At 41.2% G+C, this 26,239-nt stretch overlaps 2 protein-coding genes and 1 pseudogene across 2 annotated transcripts in view; 1 reads left to right on the forward strand and 2 right to left on the reverse strand.

Annotated features, from left to right (window-relative positions):
- Window positions 1–8: 8 nt before the first annotated feature.
- On the reverse strand, window positions 9–12,651 carry bccip (BRCA2 and CDKN1A interacting protein). Its single transcript, XM_080205647.1, has 7 exons — window positions 12,478–12,651; window positions 11,203–11,277; window positions 11,024–11,104; window positions 8,885–8,974; window positions 3,356–3,540; window positions 657–828; window positions 9–337 (listed from the first exon to the last, which is right to left on the reverse strand). Exons 1-7 carry the CDS (start codon window positions 12,604–12,606, stop codon window positions 167–169), a joined length of 903 nt encoding a protein of 300 aa, XP_080061773.1. The 5' UTR covers window positions 12,607–12,651; the 3' UTR covers window positions 9–166.
- Window positions 12,652–12,710: 59 nt separating this feature from the next.
- LOC145354571 (matrix metalloproteinase-21-like) overlaps window positions 12,711–26,239 on the forward strand; it is a 56,114-nt gene continuing 42,585 nt past the window's right edge. Inside the window, exons 1-3 of the mRNA XM_080206035.1 lie at window positions 12,711–12,825; window positions 16,629–16,713; window positions 16,967–17,050. Of these exons, the coding sequence (XP_080062161.1) occupies window positions 16,651–16,713; window positions 16,967–17,050 (147 nt within the window). The 5' untranslated portion in view covers window positions 12,711–12,825; window positions 16,629–16,650. The remainder of the gene's footprint in view (window positions 12,826–16,628; window positions 16,714–16,966; window positions 17,051–26,239) is intronic.
- LOC145354393 (small ribosomal subunit protein eS24 pseudogene) lies at window positions 18,770–20,792 on the reverse strand (annotated as a pseudogene).

Consider the following 26,239-nt stretch of genomic DNA (forward strand, 5'->3'; position numbering starts at 1 on the left):
GATCAAAATATCACAAAGAATTCATTTTATTTATCTATTCATAAAATTTCACTTTCATTAAAAATACCAAATTAACAGGATAAAACAACTGCACAATATTTACAATTTTAAACTTTATAGTCGAATTTATTTGGCTCAAGTGAATGATTTCTATAGTTACAGTTGGTTATATCGTTAGATATTCTTTGAGTTTGTCCATAATTGTATTTATGCGGTCAGCGGGAATTAGCATAACTGTGCGAAGAGGTTTCATAGGAATGTCATCAAAAGACCAGCGTCCAGACAGACAGCTGTCGCTCTCTTCCTGCACCGAGTAGCTGAATGTCAGAACAGATTGCTAGAAAGATAATTAGAATTGGAAAGTCAAATTTAAATAAAACATTTAATAAAACAAAATAATGCATTTTTAGATTTAAAACAGGAATGGACACATGACCATTTATTTCATGCCTTTAATTGCATGGCTGTTTATGTTTTTAAGGATTCTGATGAAAGCAAAATATTACAGATGCTGGAAATCTGAAATAAAAACAAACTGCTGGATGAACTCAGCAGGTCTGGCAGCATCTGTGGATAGAGACACATGTAACATTGAGTCCATACGACCCACCTCCAATTCTGAAGAAGGGTCATATTGACTCAAAACATTAACTTACCTCATAAAAGAACTCATCTTCTGCATTTGCAAACATTAATTCTTCTTCTTCCTTGCCTTTTTTCTGTGTCTTGTTTTTCTTTCCCACTTCCATATAGGCCTTGCTGATCATAAGATAATAATGACTCTTGCCACAAGGTTTATTGGTTCTGTGTGCATCCTTCAATTCAGCCCTAAACATATTCAAAATTGCAAAAATAGTTAAGGTTTCACAAGACAAACGCATAACAAACTAAAGTGCAATTCCTTTAACAAGGCATTAGTTTTATCTTTCAAATAAACAATGTCATTTTAACTTTCTACATAACATTAAATTTTCAACATGGTCTTAGTCCACCAGGCTGCAGTATCTTTAACTAAAAAGCTTTTGGGGTGTTGGAAGTTCAAAGAGATTTAGGGACTGTGCCTAGATGCACAGACTACTGTGATGGACAAACTATTTAAAAAGCTTTTTGACATGTGGCCCTGTATCTAGAGGACCAGAATCCAAGTGGGTACAAGTCATGCTTCAACTATCCAAAAGTCCTGGTTAGACCACACCTGGAGTACTTCGGCAATTCCGGGCATCGCATTTTAGGAAGGATATCTTAGTCTTTGATAGAGTTCAGCATACATGCCTGATTTTTAAGGCATGACTTTAATTACGAGGACAGACTACACAAACCACAGCTCTATTCCCTAGAATTTAGAAAATTAAGGTATGATTTGATCAGAATTTAAGGCATTGAAGGGAACATATAGGGTGGATGAAGAAAAATTAGTTCCACTGGTTAGAGAGAACAGGGTCTAAAAATAAGAGCCAGACCATCCAAACTAGAAATTAGGAAACATCTATGCACAAAGGATTGCAAAAGTTTGGAAATCTTCTGCAAACGACAACTGATATTCGATAAATTGTTAATCTTGAATTGTAAGTTGGTAATGTTTTTGGTTAGCATACATCTAAGAGCTGTATATTGAATTAGATCACAAATCAGCCATGATCTCATCCAGGAACTAAATAGCCAATTGCTGCTCAATATGAGGGAGAGGCGAGAGAGATAGGGAATCATTTTTTCATAAATGCAGGTTTGCATAAGAATTATTTATCAGTCAGTTGGATCAGGCACTATCCCACTGTTTTGTATTTCTGACCTCAAGACAATGACACTTGGTGCTAAAACAAAAAACCTCCGTTTTGTCAGTGCCAGCTCAAAGCACATCTTAATCTCAAAACTCCAGCAGTAATGGATTTTATTTTATTTCTTGCAATCTCACAAAAAAAACAAATAAAAGCATGTTTGGTCTGTTAAATCTGTCCCGTACTGTTGTAATTTCTACATAAGCACAGCACACCTCACTCCAACCCCAAAAGCAATCCTCCGGAAGACAAAAATTCCATCAGCCGGATCTCAAAAACACTTTCTCCAATTCTGACTGGGAGAAACATCCACGAAACTGTATACCTCTCTTTTACTTCTTTAAAAAAGTAACCCTATACGACATGCAGTCCTACTTTAAAACACTAACTACACCCATAGATTTATCTGGTCTTCTACTCCATTAAAAATCTAGTCACTGATCATATAATCCTCTAAAAGTCCACAACACACTTGTTGACACTGAACCACACCTGCCTCTTACCTGTCCAGTCTACCACACCATAAATCCTACAATCTCTCGCATTTTTTTTCATTCTTGCATTCTTTTCACTTTTCCATGCCCCCACCCCCAGTTTATCAGAGCTTTGTTTTCTCAACTGCCAGTAATGGAACTATTCAGCAGCTCTGGGTCTTTAAGATGCAGGTTGCTGTGAATTTATGCTTCCTTCATTATACAAATAGTGTCAGGTGCAGCAGTTAGCATGTCTCTTTCCCCATTGAACCAGAATTCATTTCCTAGCACGTAGGTGATGGAAGATTTAGAAGTGCAGGACAAGGTCACAAACTGTGATACCATGTAATTCTACTGTCAGTGCCTTATGCATGTCCCATGATAACCTGCCAGATCTGTTCTCCCATCTCCCACCCATAACAGTATGTCAAATTTGAATTGGGGGAAGTTGCATGCTTCCAACTGAAAAATTAAAACAAAATAGTACCTCTCCCCATTACTCCACTAGGATTGGTATTTTCGGTCTGGATAAGTTGATAAACCGCGTTGCCTGTAAAACTGAGTTGGAAAGTCGGAAGTCAGACAACTGTCCCGACTGTTGGAAGTAAGTACCTTAGGCAAATATGTGGGGTAGATAAAAATCATCGAGGTACCAAGACACATAAATATTTGAACAACTACTTTGAAGTTTAAATTTACAGAGTGAAACTTTATCTCTATACATCAAACAATAAGTCGTTTGTCCACATTTGGATTTAGCAGCTTAAGAGTTTAGAGTGGATTTAGGATGTCTAACATGCGTGCCTTTTACTCCTCTTATCTGCTTAACACTTGCAATGCAATGCATATTATATACTAGCCAGCAAATACAATATGTTCTGAACAATAATCTACTTTTTTCACAATCTACTCCAAACGTGAATCAAACTTGAATCTCTATTAATGATGGGCTCATCTCATTTAAGAGATGCAGTTGTAGTGTACTAATTTATGTCACTAGATTAGAAACTGAAACGTTTCTGCCAAATCCCATCCCCCCAAAAATCCTGAAATTGTTCACAAACATGTCTTTTATGGCAGCACAATAGCTCAGCATGGGGTCCTTACTGGAGTTGTTTGTGCAAGGGCAGAGAGATCTGCGGTGGCACATTAACGAAGCGCTCACTGATGAGAAAGCTCACTGGCTTGCTGTTGTCATTTAGTATTTTGTCCAGTTGCTCAACTGCACTCTGATGATGAGTCGTGCATTGGCTCAGAACCAATTCCTTAATCTGTTCAACGGACTCCGTTCCCTAGAGATCACAGAAAGTCAGTCAACTATACTGCCATTTATACTGTTCTTGTATTTTAAAACAATTCACAAACTGTAAAAAAATAGTGAAATGGTGCATAATTTTCAGATAAGCTTGCAAACATATCATTCACGAAAGTGTTACAAAAGCTAAGCAGATTTCATTATTCAATAGCTTGAAAAGTTTATTGTAGGGTTACATGAAAGAATCAGCATGATTTTTTGAAAACAATGGAAAATTATTAGTAAAGAAACCTTTAAATTAACAGAAAGCAGAAATACATAAGTTCACACTTTTTGGAGGCATAGTGCACAAGGAAAACCCACCCACTGGAGAGCATACAGTAAATGTTAACTTAGAGAATGTGTGTGTCAAATCATTAGTGCTGGGCCACAATTTAAGTGAACTTGGCCAATTTGATCAGATGTGCTTTTAACGATGATAATGCCTCTAACAGTTTTAGAACGGCTTCTAATTAAATATTAAAAATGTTTCCACCCATTGTTAAATATTTTGGTGTCAATTGGTGGGCCAATACCTTGAGGCAGGTATTCTCCCAACATTTAAGAAACACCTGGATGAGCTTAAATTGCCACAATAGAGTAGGAACAATTGGTATTTGATGGTCATCAAAGACGTGGGTCCAAAGGACCTGCTCCTATGCTGTATGACTCTAGATCATAGCATTTTAATTTTGTTTCTCATGATTATGCTTCTATATAGGAAAACTAGAATTATTTCATGATCTTTTTAAAGGAAAATTATTGAATCTGCAATTGGTTAAAAGAATCATTCATACAAATTAAGCATTCAGAGCACCTATCTTATCCCTTCACATCACTTTCTCCAGTCCATCCTTAACTCTCAATCTACTTCACTGTTTGACAATTTTCCTCAAGTCTAGCCATTTATTCCGCCACTTGTATAATTTCTTCTTAGCAGTGCATTTCTTGACCTTAGGAATCTAATTAGGCTTTTACATGTAATTTCTGAACTAGTTTGTTGTAATATCTTGGACTGCCTAAGACAACCTCATCTTGACGTAAATGACAGGAATGTCCATCTTGAAGAAGTACCACTCTTCTCTCCAACGGGATTTCCATCTGTCTCTTTTCACCTGCATTGCTGTCCATTTCCCTCTCGGTGTTCATCAAGGTGTTTACCAAAACTCCTTTCCATAATCACATTTCCTTTCTCAGCGACTGTCTCCATCTCCAACTCACCTCCACGTGGATTCCAACTGAAGTTCCATCCCTCATGTTGAATCCACCCAAGAATCTCATCTTGAGCCCTCCACACTTTTCCATCCCTTTGACCCCATTCCTTTTTCTATTAATCCCAGCCCTTGCCATGTATTCACTATACTCTCTGACCTTCTCCTTTCTGATGCTGAACTTTCTGTATTCAAAGAACTGTTTCATCACATCACTTTACGTCCTCACCTCAAATGAATTTCAAGCCTCGCACAATGCTGAACTCTGCATCCGTCACTTCAGTCTCCATGCTCACTTCTTTGGGCAATCTTCCCCCCAGCTCCCTGTCTCACAGATCCATTCTTCTGCCTCTAGTATTCTTCCTCTATCTGGACTGCACCCTCTGGCCTCCTACTAACCTTAATCTTTTCATTGAGAATTCTCAGGCTGACATCAGCCTTGGACCATTCCTCCTTCACCTCAACTCATCATTCCCTTCCCACAACACCTCCCTGGCAATCGCAGTAGCTGCAACACTCGCCCCAAAATATGGAGCAGCTGAAATGTACCCATCAAAATACAACTGTCATCTAAATGGGACATCAAAATATGTCACACCTCTTTGTTCCTCATCATTCAAGGCGCCCAAACACTCCTTTCAGGCAAATTAACGTTTCACTTCTTCAATTTGTTCTACTCTATTCACTGCTCTCAATGCTGTCTCCTTGTCTTTGGTAAGGCCAAACAGAGATTGGGTGACTATTTTGCGAAACACCTTCATTCGATCCGCAAGCAAGACCCTCAACCTTCCTACCACTTGCCATTTTAACTCTCTTGCTCTCAAGCCCACATGTCCATCCTCAGCCTGTTGCAATGCTCCAGTGAAGCCCAATGCAAACTGGAGAAGCAGCATCATCTCATCTTTCGATCAGGCACGTTACAGCCTTTTATCTTGACCTTTTTTGTTAATATCCAATTCATTTTTTTGTCCCAGTGCAAACTACCACTACCCCATCAGTCACTTGTTCTTAAGTTTTGTTCTCATTGAGCACTGATCTTTACCCTCCCATTATTACATTATAATATTTACCTTTATGCAACTACAAGCATCTTCTACTGACATTAACATTTCCTGTCTCATGTCATGTTTGTTGCAATCTCTCCTAGCTCCACCAGTCATTGACTTTCTAATCTGCTACAAACGCTCCACCTCCTCTTATACAATATATAATCCATTACATTTCTCCCTCTTTTTATCTCCGTAAAGAGTTCTCCGAACTTGAACAGTTAACTCTATTTTCTCCCTCCAGAGGTCTCAGCTGCCAGACCTGCTGAGTTTTTCCAGCATTTTCTGTTCATGCTCTTCTTGACTAGTTAACTGTGCTCAAGTCTTTTTGCTTGTAGAGGATTCATACACATTGTGTCCGAGATTCAGAATGAAAACCCAAAATATGGAACAGCTGAATTGCACCCATCAAAATACAACTGTCATATAAATGGGACATCAAAAAATGTCACACCAAGAATCTAAATTACCAGGTGGTCAAAGAGATTATGAAATACAAATATTTCAAACTTTTATTTTACATCAAACCATCTCATACATTAACAGCAGCCAATCTACACTGAAGCCTTGTCTTTTGATACTCTTTAAAAACTGCAGTTTAATTTAGATAAATAAGATAAATTAGATAATTTAGATAAATGTGAAGTGATTTATTTTGGTAGACTGAACCAGAACAGGACTTACTCAGTTAATGGTAAGGCACTGGGGAGAGTTCCAGAACAAAGGTCTAGAGGTACATGCTCACACTCATTGAAAGTGGAGTCACAGTGGACAGAGTAGTGAAGAAGGCATTCAGCATGTTTGATTTCATTGGTCAGTTCACTGAACACAGGAGTTGGGATGTCTTGTTGAAATTGTACAAGACTTTGGTAATGCCACACTTGGAATACTGTGTACAGTTCTGGTCACCCTATTATAAAATGGATATTATTAAACTAGAAAGAGTGCAGAAAAGATTTACTAGGATGCTACTGGGACTTGATGGTTTGATGTATAAGGAAAGGCAGGATAGACTAGGACTTTTTCTTCTGGAGCGTAGAAGGCTGAGGTGTGATCTTATAGACGTCTATAAGATAATGAGGGGCATAGATCAGTTAGATACTCAATATATTTTCCCAAAGGTAGGGGAATCTAAAACTAGAGGGCATAGGTTTAAGGTGAGAGGGGAGAGATATAAAAAAGTGTTCAGAGGGGTAATGTTTTCACACAGAGGATGGTGAGTGCCTGGGACAAGCTGCCAGAGGTAGTAGTAGAGGTGGATACAGTTTTGTTTTTTAAAAAACATTTGGTCAGTTACATGAGTAAGATGGGTATAGAGGGATATGAGCCAAATCCGGGCAATTAGGACTAGCTTAGGGCTTTTAAAAAAGGGTGGCACAAACAAGTTGGGTCAAAGGGTCTGTTTCCATGCTGTAAACCTCTATGACTGTAATTTCTAAATTTGAGTACTATTTGGCCATGAGCCAATGCTCATGGTTGTCTTTTCAAATAATCATCCAATTCCTGTTTAAATGTTTAATCATCTTTACAGTTACTTTTGGTAAAACATTCCACATTTTAATAGTTTTCTGTTAAAAGAATCTTTAACTCCTTCCTTCATTATTCTGGTAATTATACATTAAATGCTTCCTTATTACAGGAGTCAAATCATTGAAACAAACTTTCACTATTTACCCTCTTCATATCTTTCAAACCTTTCAAGAATGCTGGGATTTTCAACAAACTTATAATTAAAAAAACAGATGCAGACCGTAAAGTTGCTGTGAGCCATGACCTGAAGCTTCCTATGTTGACCACATATGGGAAGTTGTTTACTTTTGAGTTAGACCTGATGGCACCAAAGTTTTATGTGAGCTATATGCTATCTGAACCAAGCATAATGGAGTCATTTACAAGTAATTTCATTAGCTGTTCGAGCCTCGGTTCTACCATTGACTGGACGCCAGGGAATCTTCTGGAACATGTCTTTTATCCACAAATTGATTCACATGTGCAGTCCTTTGTTTCTGGTGATTACTCTAGAGACCATCCATCGCAAGAAGAAGTGTGCCCTGAGAACATCTTCAGAGACTATAAATTCTACATTGGGAATGGACTTGGCCACTTCGTCCTAATCGGGTAGTGTTTGTTTGCAGTCAAGAGCTGACAGTTAAAGAGCTAATGTTCAGTTAAAAGTTAAAGTTCAGTAAAAGCGTTAAAAGTGTTGCAACTGTTCTAAGTTTGAGTTGGTACCTAAAGTGTTAAATAAAGGAAGATTGTTAAGAGAATTAAGAGTTGACTCACATCTTTCCTTGTGACATTAAACTGGAAGGCCTGGAGGATATCCAAATTAGTAGCTGAATAATGAAGAGACCCCTGGGGTATATCACTATCTACATCTAAAAGAATACCCATTTACCCTATTCTTGGACCTCTGTTCTCTAACTATTCTACACAGCTGCATTTCCATTAATACCATGTGTTCTTACTTTTGTAACTTATCTCAGATGAAGAATGCATACACAACCAATTATATTCCCACATTCTGCAAGCTACATTTTTCCCCAAAAGCTGAATAATTTGGTTAAGCATTACCCACCTTCTACAAATCTATGTTGAGTATCTCTGATTAACCCAAGTCTAAGTATTCACTAATTCCATCCTAAATAATAATTCCAGAAGTTTACTCACAATGAACATGAAACCAAATGACCTACAATTTACTGTCTAATACTTCCCCTTTTTGAATAGGAATGTAATGTTTGTCACTCTAACATTTTGGCACAATTACTGTTTCCAAAACTTAAGAGTAGTTTGAATACTTCAAAACACCTCGCAAAATAGTTTTACTGCCCTTTTACAAGACAAAGCACCAAGAATTCTGATTACAGCAATTTGGCACAAACCCTATATTCCATAAAGCTAAAAGTCGAGCTTAGTCATGGTCTTCAATAATTAAATGTTTTAAGCCGTAAGATGTTTTCAAAGCAGCCAAACAAGACATGTAATAATTGGCCAATATAGAAACTAATCTAACATTCACATGCATTAACAGCAAGATTAATAATACAATTCCAAACGCAACACAAGGGCATGGTATACTTACCTTTCTTTCTGTCAGATTTAGAACAGTGATAAATCCAAATATATCATCTTCATCATCTTCATCACTGCTTCCATCCAAAATTTCAGCTTGCTTTAAAATATAAAATGATCCAATTATGCTATACAGTGAAACCAATATCCTAAGTGAGTCATAGTTTTATTTCCACTTAATAACCAGAATACATGTCAAAAGATATACAACCAATCTTTTATTGCAGCTCAGTTATTTTCTTGACATTCAAATTCCTCCCAGAAATCATATAGACCTGAAGTTAGCCATGTATAACAAAGAATAAAAAGCAGTACGACACAGGAACAGGCCATTCGGTCCTCCAAGCCTGCGATCACATTTACCTATCTAGACCAACTGCTTATATCTATTCCCTGTTTGTTCATATGTCAATCAAGATAAGTCTTAAGTGGCTAATGTAACTGCCTCAACCACCTCACTTGGCAGTGCATTCCAGACCCCCACTGCTCTCTGTGTAAAAATCTTCCCCTGCACATCTCCACTGAACCTTTCCCCACTTATCTTGAACTTGTGCCCCCTTTTAATTGTCATTTCTGCCCTGGAAAAAAGCTTTCAACTGTTCACTCTATCTAGACATCTCAATTTTATAAACTTCTATCAGGTTGCCCCTCAGCCTCCATCTTTTAAGGGGGAACAATTCCAATTTATTCAATCTCTCCTCATAGCTGTATGTATATATTACAAATAATATATACTGTATACAGGTTATCAAATAGCAAACTGCATAATGAATCAAGTTTACGCAAGAAAAAAGCAGTCTCTCCCCAATTCCAAGATACCTCCAATTTACTACTTACTCCAATATCATTCCTACAAATGTCAAGAAAAAGAGATTTTATTAACGTAAATTAAGCTGTTAATATGTTCTGACAAAGCATTGAAACATTAATCCATCTTTCTTCTTCAGATCATCAACCTGCTTTGCACTTCCAATATTTTGTTTTATTCCTTTATCTACCTCCATCCCTGCTGTAGTGTACTATTTTAAATTGCCAGCAAATCTTTATCCTGTACAACTGACCCAATGGAATAAAAGCAAATTACTGCAGATGCTGGAATCTGAAACCAAAAGAGAAAATGCTGAAAAATCTCAGCAGGTCTGGCAGCACCGGTAGGGAGAGAAAAGAGCAGATATTTCGAGTCCAGACGACCCTTTGTCAAAGCTGGTGACACGCTAAGGTGATATGAAATCCAATAAACTGTAATAACAGCTTTATTTCGCTGCAAAGTGGAAGGGAATATGCTTTTTATCTATAAGCAGTCATGAAAATTATATGCCTCTTGAATGGCAGCAACTGCTATGCAAATTAAAGTCATATCACTGCATCGCAACAATATTTCAATGCCAATGTTTGAAGAAGTCATGATACTAAACTAATGTCATTTGCTCATAACTGCTTCATCTTTGAATATCTCACGTACACTGATGAAATCATCTTAAGAGAATAAAACATTGCAATTCAACATAACTGAGCAGCGACAGATCAGCCATGATCTTATTGAATGGCGGGGCAGGCTCGAAGGGCTGGATGGCCTACTCCTGCTCCTATTTCTTATGTTCTTAACAGAATAATCTGCAATGGATGCAGAAAATTGATGCCAATGTTTTTTTTTACACAACGGATGAACAATTGTTTTGTTTGAGAATTTTTTAAAACAATAATGTAATTGTGGTATGTTTTGCCAGTTTTACATGTGGATTCTAAATAAGCTATGTTTTTACACCAAAAAATATTTTCAATTATATAGAAATCTCCAAGGGTGAATGTTCTCTGCACAAATTTAGTATTGAAAGAAGCAGGGGTAGTATGCTCTTCCCAAAGGGCTCCTCAACAATAAATGTGACTACCACCTATTCCACAGTAACAAGATCACCATCATGATATTTTATAAAAACAGCAAAGCTTAATTTGGACTACAGGTTTAAATTTATCTGGAAGTCAAATTCAACTACTTTAACCCATTGCAATTACATAAAAAGGTGAACATCTAAAAAAGAACAATATTTTGTTAAAGAATTTTGTTATTCTTTCCCTCAGTTCTGTTCTGGTATACTGTCATAGCATTTAAGAACTTATTTTGTAACCAATCTGGTAGCAGCTTTCTTACCCGAATAACACTTCCAATATGATTCTGCTGAATAATGATGTCAGTTAGTTCAGTGATGTTTACACTGGCCTTGAGAAATAACTGCAAAAGAAAAGAGATAATAAAGGTAGCATTAGAACTGTTGAAAATATATGTTAGCTTAGTCACACATCAAAATAATTTCACATTTTCCAAGTTACCTGTTGCAACAGTTTCTTGATTCCATTATGGTCATTGTCAGATATGGTGTGTGCTTCAAAATCTACTTGCACCTCCTGTAGAATAGAAATAATTGTAAACATTTGTTGTCAATAACACTTTATTGCATGTCAAAGAAGCACTTCAGAAGGTGGTGGCAAGATACCACCCTAAACCACTGCAGTCCATGTAGTACAGGTAGAGCCAAACAGTGGCTGAATTCCAGGATTTTGACCAAGTGCCAGTAAAGGAATTGAGATGTATTTCCAATGGTATAGAGGGGAACTTATAGGTCTGTCGCCCTTGATTTCTAGGTAATTGATGTTGCAGGTTTGAAGGAGACTTGGTGAGTTATATAAGACATCATGGTGCTCCAATGGTGAAGGGAATGAGATGGTTACTCAGCTGTTAATCATAGATCATAGAACCCTACAGTGCAGAAAGAGGCCCTTCGGCCCACTGAGTCTGCCCCAAACACAATCCCACCCAGGCCCTACCCCCATATCCCTACATATTATACTCACTAATCCCTCTAACCTATGCATCCCTGGATACAAAGGGGCAATTTCTTAGCATGGCCAATCAACCTAACCCACACATCTTTGGATTGTGGGAGGAAACCAGAGTACCCAGAGGAAAACCATGCAGACATGAGGAGAATGTGCAAACTCCACACAGACAGTGACCCAAGCTGGGAATCGAACCCAGGGCCCTGGAGCTGTGAAGCAGCAGTGCTAACCACTGTGCTACCGTGCCGCCCCAGGCTGCTTTCACCTGGATCCTGGTTAATTGAGGCAAGTTTTATGATGAGTTATAGGATTGATGAAGGCAATGCTGTTTATTTTGTGTACATCAACTTCCAGTAGGCATTTCATATCCACTTTCCCACCACCTCCCTTCCTCTCACACCCCTTGCTTACCTTCTCCCTCTCCCAACCCCACTGAACTCCTGGTCACCCTACCCATACCCCCAATCTCCTATGGTCCCCTGCCACTTCCTCCCCCTCCCAACTCCCTTCCACCCCAACCCACCCTCCCCCAACCCTGCTACTGCCAGCCCCCTGCCTCTGTGACACCCTTCCCAACTCTGCCAACCACCCCAAACCGGCCAACCCCTCCCCCAACTCTGCCAACCACACCCCCAACCCGTGTCAACCACCCCCAGACCCTGCCAACCCCCCACCAACACTCCCCACCCCGCGCTTTCCTCCCCCTCCCCCAGCCCCAGCCGCAGCCACGCGCTGGGCTCTCGCGGCGGGCGGCGGTTATTCCCTCACTTGCTGGGGCTCCGGCTCCGATTCCGACTCCGACTCCTCGCTGCTCCCCCCGGATTCTTCCTCCGTCCCGCTCTCCCCAGACCCCTCCGCTCCCGCCTCCAGCTGCCGCCGCTTGGCCGCCGACGCCATCTTCAGCCTGCAGCCTCGGCGGAACTACATTTCCCGGCGCATCCACAAAGCCGGAAATTCCTGCCGCCGTTTGTCAGCAGGCCTCCCCCGGCCTGGGCGCTGCGCTGTGTGGACAAAACCCTCCTTCCCAGTCCGGCAGTAATGCTTCACTGTGAAAGGGCGACGATGTGGAACAACAGCTGACCTTCAAAAAGCGGCCTAGTGACACAGAAACACACAGTGAGTGAGAAGTATATAGAGACTGAAATAGAGTGACAGTCTGAAATACACAGTGAGTGTGAAATATATAGAGACTGAAATAAAGTCACGTGAAATACATAGAAACACGCATAGTGAGTGAGATATATAGAGACTGAAATAGAGTGAGAGTCTGAAACACAGTGACTGTGAACTACATAGAGATTGAAATAATGTGACAGTCTGAAATACACAGAAACACACACAGTGAGTGAAATATATATCGACTGAAATCTTAGAAACCCTATAGTGCAGAAGGAGGCCATTCAGCCCATTGAGTCTGCACCAACAACAATCCCACCCTACCCCTGCTTCGTTATCCTGCTAACCCCTCTAACCTATTACATCCTGGGACACTAAAGGTTAACTTAGCATATCCAATCAACCTAATCTGCACATCTTTGGACTGTGGAAGGAAACCCACACAAACACAGGGAGAATGTGCAAATTCCATACAGAGAGTGATCCAAGTCAGGAATCGAACCTCGACCCCTGGAACTGTGAGGCAGCAGTGCTAACCATTGTGCCACTGTGTTACTCTACAGTGAAACACACAGAAACACTCACGAAAGTGTGAAATTTTCTTTGCTTGTGGGTTGATACTGTGTCTCCTTTGTTCTATTGGGAAGACTGCTAGATTGCTTGTATGACATCAATGTTGTGCAATATTTATCCTTTTTTATTGTAATCCAGGCATTCATAATGGAGGTTTCTATTTTATGATATACTTTATTTTAATTATGGATAATATGAACAGCACCACAGCAGGGTGTAAGTCCTCATAGTTGGTCTTTAGAATGGTGTTCTAAAGGGGTGAATGGTGTTGTGCTTTTTTGTTTTTAGTTTGGGGTTAAAGAATCCTTGTTGGCTTCCTGTGAAGGTACAGACAGATCATGTATCCTGGAAAAGACTGGGTTTTATTGTCATTGACACCTCTGACTTAGCAGAAGTTGAGAGAAATATATGCTCATGCACACCCAAGTGTGGTTGGGAATCCTTGGTTGTCAAGATTGTTTTTGGGTTGCTTTCATGTATTTTCCTTGGCAGTGAGGGTTGTAACAATGGCTACTTGGTACTTTGGCTCTTGGAATGTACAGTGAGTGTATCAACCTTTTGGTAGGAAGAGATTCTTGTCCTCCCCCAAGATATCCTGACTGGATGTCTAGATGACTCATGCTTTTATTGTTAGGGTTTCCATAATGGGGGAAAATGGGTGGAATTCTGTTGATGGTGAATAGACTCTCAGATGGGACTGGAGATAGGGGAAGTTTATTTTGTTTGAAGCCCAGCAAATACAAATTAATAGTCAGAAACGTATATATTCATAGTAACACTATGAATAATAGTAACACTCAGAATGACAATCAGAAACAAACAGAATGAGGTGACAGTTAGAAACACACAGTGAGTGACAGTCAGAAACATATACCATGAAAGTCAGAAACATAAATAGTGACAGAAACATGTACAGTGACAATCAGAAACACACTATGAGTGAGAACCAGAAACACACACAGTGAGAGACACTCAGAAACACACAGTGAGTGAGAGTTAATATGACATGCAGTGAGTGATAGTCAGAGACACACACAGTGAATGACAGAAGCTTACACAATGATCCATGGACATAATCCATTGGAAACAGGAATGTACTGTGGAACCAACATAACAACATTTCCATCCCATGTTAGAACCTCAGACACACCTTCACAGGTCATTGTAAATTCCCTCAATGAGTTAGCAATACACACACAGTGAATAATAGTACTCAGCGTTATAGGGTCAGAGAGTGACACTTGCATCCAGAGTGACTGGGACAGAGAATGACAATCATATAGTGATGCAGAAACAATGAGTGGCAAATAATATTGAGTAACAAGAACAATGTAAGAATAACAAAAATTATGATTGGTACATACAGAGAGAGACATTGATACCTTTGGGATAATGACAACAACTTATATCTACTTAGCATCTTTAATACAAAACCTTTATAGGAACAGTGTAAAGAAAAAAATGAGACTAAATCATATTAGAACATGTTTCAAGGAATTCCTATTCCTAAAGGAAAAGAGACATAGGATTAGGGAGAACCTAGACATCTGAAGGCATAGCCAACAATTAAAATCAGAAACCAAAATCGTGACACCAGAATTAAATGAGTGCAGAAATGTTGGGGGGGTATGTGGGATGTCATGTAGGAAATGTGGCAGCTGCATAGGATTGGTGTCAGTCATGGGTGGGGAGACATACTTTTCAGGGAAGGAGATCTCTCCCCTCCCTCCCCACCCCCTGCACCCGCCCCCACCGCCCTCCCTGCACCCGCCCCCAACCCCCGTCCCCCACCCCCCAACCCCCCTCCCCCCTCACCCACCCCCTCACCCACCCCCTCACCCACCCCCTCACCCACCCCCTCACCCACCCCCTCACCCACCCCCTCACCCACCCCACCCACCCCCTCAACCCCTCACCCCCCTCACCCACCACCCCCTCACCCCCCCCACCCTACCCCCCACCTTCTCATCCACCCGCCCACCCCCTCACCCCCCCCCGCTCCACCCCCTCCCCCCCCCCCACACCCTCCCCCCCCCCCCCCCCCCCCCCCCCCCCCACCCTCCCCAGGCCCCTTAAAGCCGGTCCTGCACCTCCTCACTCTCTTTGCTGAAATATCCTTGGTGTGGTGGGACTGGGGCTGGTAGTTCCAGCAGTGACCATTGCTCCCATCTGACATTGCTGGGATTAGAGTGGCAGCCATCTGATTGGCCAGCTGTTTCCTACAGCAAGACTTTCTCCCAAGAAAGGGGCAGAATTTTTACTTTGAAATAATTAATACTGCTTCCAATGTTAAATTGTGGTAGGGTGGGCACTGGAACTCACATGGGTGGGGTCAACACTATGACATTCTGTAAAATCCAGCTCCATGATTAAAAAAACAAAGAACAGAGCTACAATCAGGTACTCTCAGAATGAGAGGACAGAAATAAATACAGAAAATTAGAGAATAATTGTGTGAGGTACAGCAAGAGAATACACAAGTAATTGAAAACAAAGGGGAGAAAAATAGGATACACACTTCAGAATTCTACATGTACAGTACAAACTTGAGTCCGCAGTAGCTTAGCGGTATGGATGAGAAAAGTTCAGAATTCAGTTCCCCAGTCTGTGCTGAATTAGCTGATCTCAATCAAGATGGGAATGCACTCCTATACTAGGGAAGAGAAAAAATAATTAACACAAATTCTGTCAACAAAGTGCATATTTGAATAATTAAAGGAATATATCTTTATTGACGACGATGCTTCAACATACATGAAATGCTCTATTGTAGTAATTGGATTTTAATATTCACATACACATTTATTTCTTCAATTATTTCTTCTATCTTATATTCTTCAATTATTTCTTCAAACATTTGCTACTTTTTAGTATTGATGGACAGCCATCTCATTGAGAGTCTGAAGTAACATTTACTAGAAATATTGACTGTGGTAGACACTAACTGCACTATGTATCTCAACAATATAGTCTTATCTTTAAAAAACATTTGTTGAAATAGGTAGTTTACTGACTGCAGTGTAACCCTTGATGGCTTGAATTTGAATGAAACCCGTAGATATTGTTATCCATTTCTTAAACAGGGGCGTCGCTACCAAAGAAGGCACTAACGGCTGACTATTTGACATGCTGTTATCTTGTCATAACGAAATATGTGCCTGCCCGTTTCAGTTTATAGTCTTGTGTTCCAAGCAGTTCATTTATTTGTAATCTCATTTTGTTGATGTTAGCAAGACTAATGAAGCGTGAGAAATGAAAGTCCTTTTGCTTAAAGATCGTAAAGAAGGAGCACTGGAATCTGATCCATATGTTCAGGTATGTTGCCTGAAAAATATTTATTTTGATGCTTTTTATATCTGCTATTAAAAAAACATTGTTTATTCAATATAATCTTGCTGTAAACAACTTGATTAGTTACAATGTATTTAATGTAATATTGGAATGGACGTTTTTTCGATGGAAGATTTTAATTTAATAAATTGAAGGTCTTACCTATGTTATGCAGTTTTAAATGAAAATAAATTAGAATGTGTATGGACAATCTAATTTGTATTGTTTTTGTTATCAGGAATTTGCTTCACTTGGCCTTCAAGCAACTTTAATTCCTGTTTTATCATTTGAATTCATGCCACTTAAGGATTTATCAAAGAAGGTAAAAATGGCAATGTAAAATTGAACATTTAAAGATTATTAGCTCGGTGTTAATTGCCAGATGCTAAGATGATAGTGTATATCCACCAAGGCATTCAAATTATCTCATAGTAAATACTAAAGTTGATACATTGTGCCCTGCAGAATTTTATGCTGAGGTTCATGACAATATGAGAAGGAGCAAAAAGTTATATTTCACCATGCACTGCAAATAGTTGCAATATGCAGAAGTGCTGAAAAACTGAGCAATCAATTTAAATAAACATAACTTATTTAAAGTAAAAAATTATAGTTCTAATTCATTAAATCCATTATTGCATCACTTTTTGCAAAAGGATAAAGTTGCATACATTTTTATTTTTTGAATAGTACATTTTATTATAAATATGAGACCAAACAGTAGCAGGAGTTAACCCGGGTGAATTGGAAATTTTATAATGCTATATAATGTTACCCGTTATATTCCATTTAAATTTATTACAGCTGTGGTATTCCTGAAGTGAATTAGGCCATAACTGATGAACCTTTGTTGATTTATTGTTCTCTAGAGTGTAATGTTTTAGAGAAAAAGTGTACTTATTCAAATAAAATGTCCATAAGGTGAATGCTGAAAGTTTGCTGAGTTAAAGTAACAATTTAAATATATATAAAACATTATTACATATATATGAGACATAATTCAAGTAGTTTTACTTCATTTAATTTCAAATCAGCAATTTTACACAGTGATTAAACAGTAGGTAGATTAGGGCTGCATACGTAATAGATTATGATTTTTATATTAGCTTTTATTAGAATATAGCTGTTACTCTACACCAATGAGATTTATGTTATTTGGATGCACAGAAAGATTTACAGCAAAAAACAAAGCCATTTGGCTCAGCTGTTCCATGGTGAACAATTAAATCTATCCAGTCTAGCCTATCTTCCAGCTAGGCCTGTAGACCTGTAGATTATAGCACCTCAAGTACATACCCAAGTGCTTTGTAAATCTAATGAGGGTATGATGCCGGAGTTGAGGGGGTTGAGCTATGAGGAGAGGCTGAATAGGCTTGTACTCGTTAGAGTTTAGAAGAATGAGGGGAGATCTCATTGAGACATATAAGATGATGAATGGGATGGATAGGATAGAGGTGGAGAGACTCTTCCCGCTCAGAAAGGACAGTAGGACTAGGGGGCACAGCCTCAAGATAAAGGGGGGGCGGTTTAGAACGGAGTTGAGGAGGAACTTCTTCACTCAAAGGGTGGTGAATCTCTGGAATTCTCTGCCCGTTGAAGTGGTGGAGGCTACCTCGCTAAATATTTTTAAGATGCGGGTTGATGGGTTTTTGATAGGCAAGGGGATTAAGGGTTATGGGGAGAGGGCGGGAATGTGGAACTGAGCCACGACAGGTCAACCGTGATCTTATTGAATGGCGGGGCAGGCTCGAAGGGCTAGATGGCCTACTCCTGCTCCTATTTCTTATGTTTTTATGTCTCTATCATGCTTTTAGACGGTACGTTCTAGACACCCACTGTTTGAGTTTTAAAATGTAATCAGACTCATTGACACCTCAGGCTTTCTGTACTCATGTGACCATGTCATGTGTCTGCCTCTGGAGGAAGATCAGTTCATTATAAGCGTCTCACAGAAACACATTAATGAGGACTACTGTCCTTATATTTGCAATGTGGCATCAGGAGAGAGTTACAAGAAATTGATTATTGAAATTGCAGAAGGAGCAGAGAAAACACAGAACCCAGGAGCACAAAAAGATTCAAAATCTGCAAAGAGCTGTTAAAAAACAACAAAGGAAGATAGGCAAAGGCTGCAAGAGACAAAAGAAAACCAAACTCAGGCTGCAAGTGAAATTCTGGGCTGTAGGAAAAGGACAAACAGACACACATAGTGTGCAAGTGAAATTACTGGCTGCAGAGAAAAAAAATCACTGATAAAGATTGCAAGTAAATACCGAAAGAGTACAAATGGCTGCAGTAAATTCTCCAAACCCATCTCCAGTCCAGTTGAAAAATGATGCATGGCCAAACTAGCAGTTTTTCCAGTTACAATGATGAAACAAAAGATTGCAATATACTTAATTAAGAAACCTCAAATGAGAACAATAGTTACACTTTTAACACTGCCAGAGAGGATCTGCTACAAAGTGTATACCCTAAATTTAGCAGACAAGCAAAGAAAGGAATTGAATGTATCTTTTTCATTTTTTATAGAATTTATTCGAGGACGCAGACAAATAATTACAGGTGGTGATCCATGGATAACTTAATGTTTCGAGGAACCTTCAGTGCCTTCCCCATGTTACTTTTTGCCGGCACCAATATTTGCTTTAGCTGTGCCCTGGACTTTCTTCATTTTGTTTTTGCGTTCCTTTCACTGTTTCCTGGAAACCTTCTTTCTCTCCAACAGACCATGCCGTGACAGTCTGTACTTAGGTTCATTCTTCTTTGTGTAATCCAAGGAATCATAGACCATGGCAGATCCCGCTGGTTTGCCACCACCAAATTGTGCCCTGAAGCCAAAAACAAACACAACATCTGGTGTTGTTTTGTACATTTGTGCCAACTTTTCCCTAATTTCTGTCTTGGGAACTGTAGCTTTGCCAGGATGGAGGACATCGACAGCCATTTCCTTGCATTGGAGCAAGTAGTTTGTCATGAACTTTCTTGTTCTGACAGTCACGATGTCATTCATCACGGTGGCCACTTCAGTATAAAAAATATGTATTCAGCACGAGAGTTCAGAGCAAAAATAAGGCCATTGAACGGTATATCATGGCATAATGCAGCTAACAGAATCATGTGAGTTTGGACAGCTGAAGATCTGATTAAAGAAAAACTGGTCGGAGGGGTGAGGTGTCACATTGTAAGAACAAGTCGACTGAAAGTTCAGGAACTGACACCAAAGAATGTGGTAGACGTATGACAAAATGCAGAAATTATGAAACATCAGCTAGACCAGTTGGCGCAGGTTTAGTGGGCCGAAGGGCTCGTTGCTGTGCTGTACTGTTCTTTGTTATACGTATGGCAGAGCAGACTAAGAAATACATAATGCTGAGAGATAATCCAAACCAAAAGAAGCAGGCAATCACAGTAAAGGGCAGGATACAAATATTGCAGAGGATGACTTGTACACGGAAAAAAGAACAGCCCAGCATGGGGAAAGCAACTGCAAGAAGCAAAATCATTTTGTACACAAGTACTTGGCCAGAAAAAACAAAACAAGCCTTTACTGGAGAAATACTGGTGTGCCACTGGGTGACATGTTGGCATAGTGGTTAATGCTGCTGCCTCACAGCGCTAGACCTGGGTTCGATTCCAGCCTTGAGTGACTGTGTGGAGTTTGCACATTCTTCCTGTGTCTGTTTGGGTTTCCTCTGGGTGCTCCTCTTTTCTCCCACAGTCCAAAGATGTGCAGGTTAAGTGGATTGGCCATGCTAAATTGCTCCTAAATGTCCAAAGATGTGTAGGTTGGAGGATTAGCCATTGTAAATGTGTGAGGTTACAGAGATAGGGTAGGAGGTGTGGGCCTAGATAAGATTCTTTTTTTGTTGGAGGGTTGATGAGACTTGATGAGCCAAATGGTCCCTTTCTGCACTGGAGAGATTTTAGGGTTTTGAGGTTCTATATCAGCAGATGACTCTGATGAAAACGGAGTGATGAAGAAGGCGTTTAGCACATTGGCCTTCATCAGGCAGGGCATTGAATATAGGAATTGGGACATTATGTTACAGTTATATCTGTCATAGGTGTGGTCTCACTTGGAGTATTGTGAATAGTTTTGCTCAACCTGTTATAAGAAAGACATTGATGAACTGGAAAGATGCAAAGAAGATTTACAAGTATGGTGCCAGGGCTAGTGGACCAGTTGGAGTTATAGGGAGCAGTTGGCCATGCTAGAGCTTTATTCCTTGGAACATAGGAGAATGAGGGATGACCTTATTGAGGTGTATAAAATCATGAGGGGCATAGATAGGATGAACACACAAAGGGGTGAATTTTACTGTCCCACCCAGCATGGGAATTGGAGTGGGTGAGTGGCGGATCATAGAAAGGTTTGTTGATCTCAGGCAGGATTTTCTGGTTTTGGTGTGAGTGATGCCAAAATATCCCACCCATAATCTTTTTCCTAGGGTAGAGGAATTGGAAACTAGAGAGCATAGGTTTAAGGTGAGAAGGGAAAGATTTAAAAGGGACCTGAGGTGTAATTTCTGTATGTAGAAAATGGTGTGCATATGGAATGAGCTGCCAGAGAAAGTAGTTGAGGCAGGTTCAATAGGAACATTTAAAAAACATTTGATTATGTACATGGATAGGAAATGATTAAAGGGATTTGAGCCAAATGTGAGCCTTTGGAATGAGCTGGGAGAGCACCATATTTAGCCTGGATCAGTTGGGCCAAAGGGCCTGTTTCTGTGCTGTATTGCTCTATGACTTTATGACTCTATACTTGATACAACAGGGTGGTTCAGTTAAGTCCAGAGGTGGAGCTCAGTCTTTGACAAAGCACGATAAACTGGTATTCAATATATCAGGCTGTGCAAGATTTAATTTCAAGGACAACACAGAAGGAAAGAATGACACGCAGTTCAACAGTTGGCAACACAAAGCAAGAGTTGGAAAAACTCAACCAGATATGCAGACACAACTGCAGACATATGTGCTCAACAAGTGAAGCTGCCCCTTCACATCAGTTGTGTGGCTGGGGAGAGGGGTTCTCACTAGCTGTACTGAGTGTAGAACTACCAGCATTTCCAGATTTTCATAAGTCCCCAATGACCTCAATGGAACAACAACAGTCACTAAGGTAACAAGGGCACATGGGCAACAATGACTGGACGAAGAACATCACCCAGGAGAAGTCAGTGCGCATACATTACATTAAGATACCTAAATGATTTAAGAATTGTGGGTGGAATTTTATCTTTCTGTTGCAGGGGCAGAAAAGGTGGCATTGAAATTGCCAGCCCCAATGACAGCTTTCTCCACACTATCATTAGCAGCTTAGAAAGAAAAATCCAAGGGATAGGTCTCTCAGTGCCAGGGCCTGCCCTGTCTGCAACCTATTTTTTAAATATTAGAGGGCCCTTTTAAAGGCCGCCTTAGTACATGGAAGTAAAAATAGAACACCTCGTTCACCCCCACCCCCCCAGGCATTGCCCCCATGCACTGCTTCCTGGCAATGCCCCCTGGCACTTCCTGGGCATAATGCTCCCCCCAGCCCCCTCTTGAGCAGTGCATTCACCTGAGCTCCTCTGGCGGGTCTGCCCATCAGGTGCATGCCATGGCAGATCAGTTGTAATTGATGTTGGTGTGCCCTCACATGCACGTGAATGGATAATGTAATGGGGGCAGAGGGCACAGTGGCACAGGTGGTTAGCACTGCTGCCTCACAGTGCCAGGGACCTAGGTTCAATTCCGGCCTTCTGTGGAATTTGCATGTTCTCCTCGTATCTGCATGGGTTTTCTGTGGGTCCTTCCACAGTCCAGAGATGTGCAGATTAAGTGAATTGGCCATGCTAAATTGCCCCTTACTGTCCAAAGATGCGTAAGTTAGGTGGATTAGCCATGGTAAATGTGCTGGGTTATGGAGATAGGGCGTGTCCTGGGTAAGATGATCTTTGGACAGTCGGTGCAGATGTTACTGGCAAGGAGTGGGGACAGTTGCTACAGGACTTTCTTCCGGTGTATAATGTGAGTTCAACCTATTATGAAATTTTGTACTCCTTTCATCATTCACTTCTGTTGCGAATGAGAGTACAGAATCCCAGCCTATGTGTGCAATAAATGTGCAGAGACTGACCAGTGGACCAAACAGTTGTTAATGCATGAGAACAGTAGGTAAGTAGTGGGAAACAGGATCATGCATGCAAATGTGTTTTTTGTTCACTTGGAAAAAGGGGATATTTGTATCTTTAGTTTGATATGAAAAGCAGAATGTTGGAGTTATGAAATATAACCAGTTTGATTGACATCTCAGTCTTTCTGTAGTCATGTGACTATGCCAGATGCAGACATCTTAAGAGAAGTTCAATTGAAGCTTCTTATAGAAATACGCCAATGAAAACTGCTGTATTTAACTCTTGCAATGCACTCTGGTTGAAAAATAATTTCTAAACTCCTCTCTAATCTTTCTACCATATACTTTGAGCCTATGCCCTCTGGTTACTGACCTTCCTCCCAGCAGAAATAAATCCTTCTGATCACTTTGCCCAGGATGCTCATGATTTTATACACCTCAATTAAATCTCTCATCAACCTAATTGTTCCAAAGGAAACAACCCCAGGGGGTATAAGAACATAATAAGAACATAAGAAATAGGAGCAGGAGTAGGCCATCTGGCCCTTCGAGCCTGCCCCGCCATTCAATAAGATCATGGCTGATCTGTCGTGGCTCAGTTCCACTTTCCCGCCCTCTCCCCATAACCCTTAATCCCCTCTCTTATCAAAAACCCATCAACCCGCTTCTTAAAAATATTTAGCGAGGCAGCCTCCACCACTTCAACGGGCAGAGAATTCCAGAGATTCACCACCCTTTGAGTGAAGAAGTTCCTCCTCAACTCCGTTCTGAACTGCCCCCCCTTTATCTTGAGGCTGTGCCCCCTAGTCCTACTGTCTTTTTTGAGCGGGAAGAGTCTTTCCACCTCTATCCTATCCATCCCATTCATCATCTTATACGTCTCAATGAGATCTCCCCTCATTCTTCTAAACTCCAACGAGTACAAGCCTAGTTTATTCAGCCTCTCCTCATAGCTCAACCCCCTCAACTCCGGTATCAGCCTAGTAAACCTCCTCTGCACTCCCTCCAAGGCCAAAATATCCTTGCGCAGGTGCGGCGCCCAAAACTGCACACAGTACTCCAGCTGCGGCCTCACCAATGCCCTATACAGCTGCAGCAAGACCTCCCTACTTTTATATTCAATCCCCCTCGCTATGAAGGCCAGCATCCCATTCGCCTTCCTGACCACCTGCTGCACCTGCAGGCTGGGTTTTTGCGACTCATGCACAAGGACCCCGAGGTCCCTCTGCACCGTCGCCTGCTGCAGTTTTTCGCCACGTTACCATTCTTCCTACCAAAGTGGACCACCTCACACTTGCCAACATTAAATTCCATTTGCCATTTCCTGGCCCATTCACCCAGCCTATCTAGATCCTTCTGCAGACTCTCCACACCCTCCGCACAATTTGCCTTTCCCCCAATCTTGGTGTCATCAGCAAATTTCGACACCCTACACTCGGTTCCCTCCTCCAGATCATCTATATAAATGGTAAATAGCTGAGGCCCCAGCACCGACCCCTGGGGCACCCCACTAGTCACCAACCGCCAATCCGAATAGCACCCATTGACCCCCACTCTCTGCCTCCTATTTGACAACCAATCCTCTATCCACGCTAACACCCTACCCCCAACTCCATGTCCTCTGACCTTCTGCAGTAACCTCTTGTGAGGTACCTTATCAAACGCCTTCTGAAAATCCAGAAAGACCACATCCACCGGCTCTCCTCTATCCACCGCCCTAGACACATCCTCATAGAACTCCAGTAAATTTGTCAGACACGACTTCCCTTTAATGAAACCGTGTTGCGTCTGCCCTATCAAGCAATTCCCTTCAAGATGCCTCGCAATTTCCTCCTTAATGACGGATTCTAACATTTTACCTACCACAGACGTTAAACTAACCGGCCTATAATTCCCCGCCTTTTGCCTGGCACCCTTCTTAAACAACGGCGTAACATTAGCCGTTTTCCAATCCTCCGGCACTTCCCCGGAATCCAGCGACGTCTGGAAAATAACCACCAAGGCATCCACTATCACCTCCGCCATTTCTTTCAGAACCCTCGGATGCATTCCATCCGGTCCTGGGGACTTGTCCACAATCAGCCCCTCCAGTCTGTCGCGCACCACCTCTCTAGTAACAGTAATGTCATTAAGACCCTCCAGTCCTACCACCTTTCCATCGCTAACACCCGGCAAATTATTCACGTCCTCCTCCGTGAAGACAGAAACAAAAAAGTTATTCAAGACCTTAGCCATATCCCCATCCCCTACCACTAGGTCCCCTTTCTCATCCGCTAAGGGACCAACGTTCACCCTAGCCAGCCTCTTCCTTTTTATATATTTATAAAAACTCTTGCTATCCTTTTTTATATTAAGCGCTAGCCCAGCTTCATAGCTTCTTCTACCCTCCTTTATCAACTTTTTTGTCAATCTTTGTTGACATTTAAACCTTTCCCAATCCTCTTCTCGCCCACTGCTCTTAGCTACTCTAAATTCCTCCGCTTTTAATTTAACACTTTCCTTCACCTCCTTCGTTATCCACGGCTTATTACCTCTCTTCCTACTGTCCTTTTTAACCATCGGAATAAATTTCTGCTGAGCACCAAGAAAGATCTCCTTAAAGATCCTCCACTGCTCCTCAGCAGACCTACCTTCCAACGCGCTCCCCCAGTCCACATTCGCCAATTCTTCTCTCATCCTACCATACTCCCCTCTATTCAAACAAAGGACACGTGTCCGGGAACCCACTTTCTCCTCCTCCATCTGCAACAGAAACTCCACCATACAATGATCACTCTCTCCAAGAGGATCCTTCACCTCAAGGTCCCTAATTCTACCCGCCTCATTACATAGCACCAGATCCAAGATAGCTCGCTCCCTCGTCGGCTCCAACACACACTGTTCCAGGAAACTATCCCGGCAGCATTCCAAGAACTCCTCCTCGAGCCCACCTCGTCCAACATGGGTCGACCAATCAATATGCAGATTGAAATCCCCCATAACTACTGCCGTCCCATTCCTGCACGCCGCACTTATTTGCGCGTTAACAGCCCGCCCCACCTCCAGATCATTATTCGGGGGCCTATAGACGACACCCACCAGCGTCTTCCTCCCTTTGCTGTTCCTAATCTCCACCCACAACGATTCCACTTTCTGCTCTTTGGCTCCGATATCATCCCTTGCTACCACCTTGATGCTGTCCTTAATCAGCAGAGCTACGCCACCCCCTCTTTCCTCCTGCCTATCCTTCCTAAACACTTGATAGCCCTGTACATTCATCTCCCAGTCCCTGTCACCTTGCAGCCACGTCTCTGTAATGGCCACCAGATCGTATCCATTTGTGTCGATCTGCACCACCAGCTCATCCACTTTATTCCGTATCTGATCTCTCCTCATACCTAATATGCTTCAATC

The sequence above is a fragment of the Carcharhinus amblyrhynchos genome, chromosome 17 (genome assembly GCF_965287045.1).
Source record: "Carcharhinus amblyrhynchos chromosome 17, sCarAmb.v2.hapA, whole genome shotgun sequence".
Taxonomy (NCBI): Eukaryota; Metazoa; Chordata; class Chondrichthyes; order Carcharhiniformes; family Carcharhinidae; genus Carcharhinus; species Carcharhinus amblyrhynchos.

Bases quoted from the DNA above. Each gene is read 5' to 3' on its own strand.
- bccip (XM_080205647.1), bottom strand. From the start codon at position 12,606: ATGGCGTCGGCGGCCAAGCGGCGGCAGCTGGAGGCGGGAGCGGAGGGG. The intron at 11,105-11,202 runs GTAACTTGGAAA...TTTCTTTTGCAG, and splicing joins TCAAGAAACTGTTGCAACAG to TTATTTCTCAAGGCCAGTGT. The intron at 829-3,355 runs GTAAGGACCCCA...GAATATGTTTAG, and splicing joins CCCTTGCACAAACAACTCCA to GGCTGAATTGAAGGATGCAC.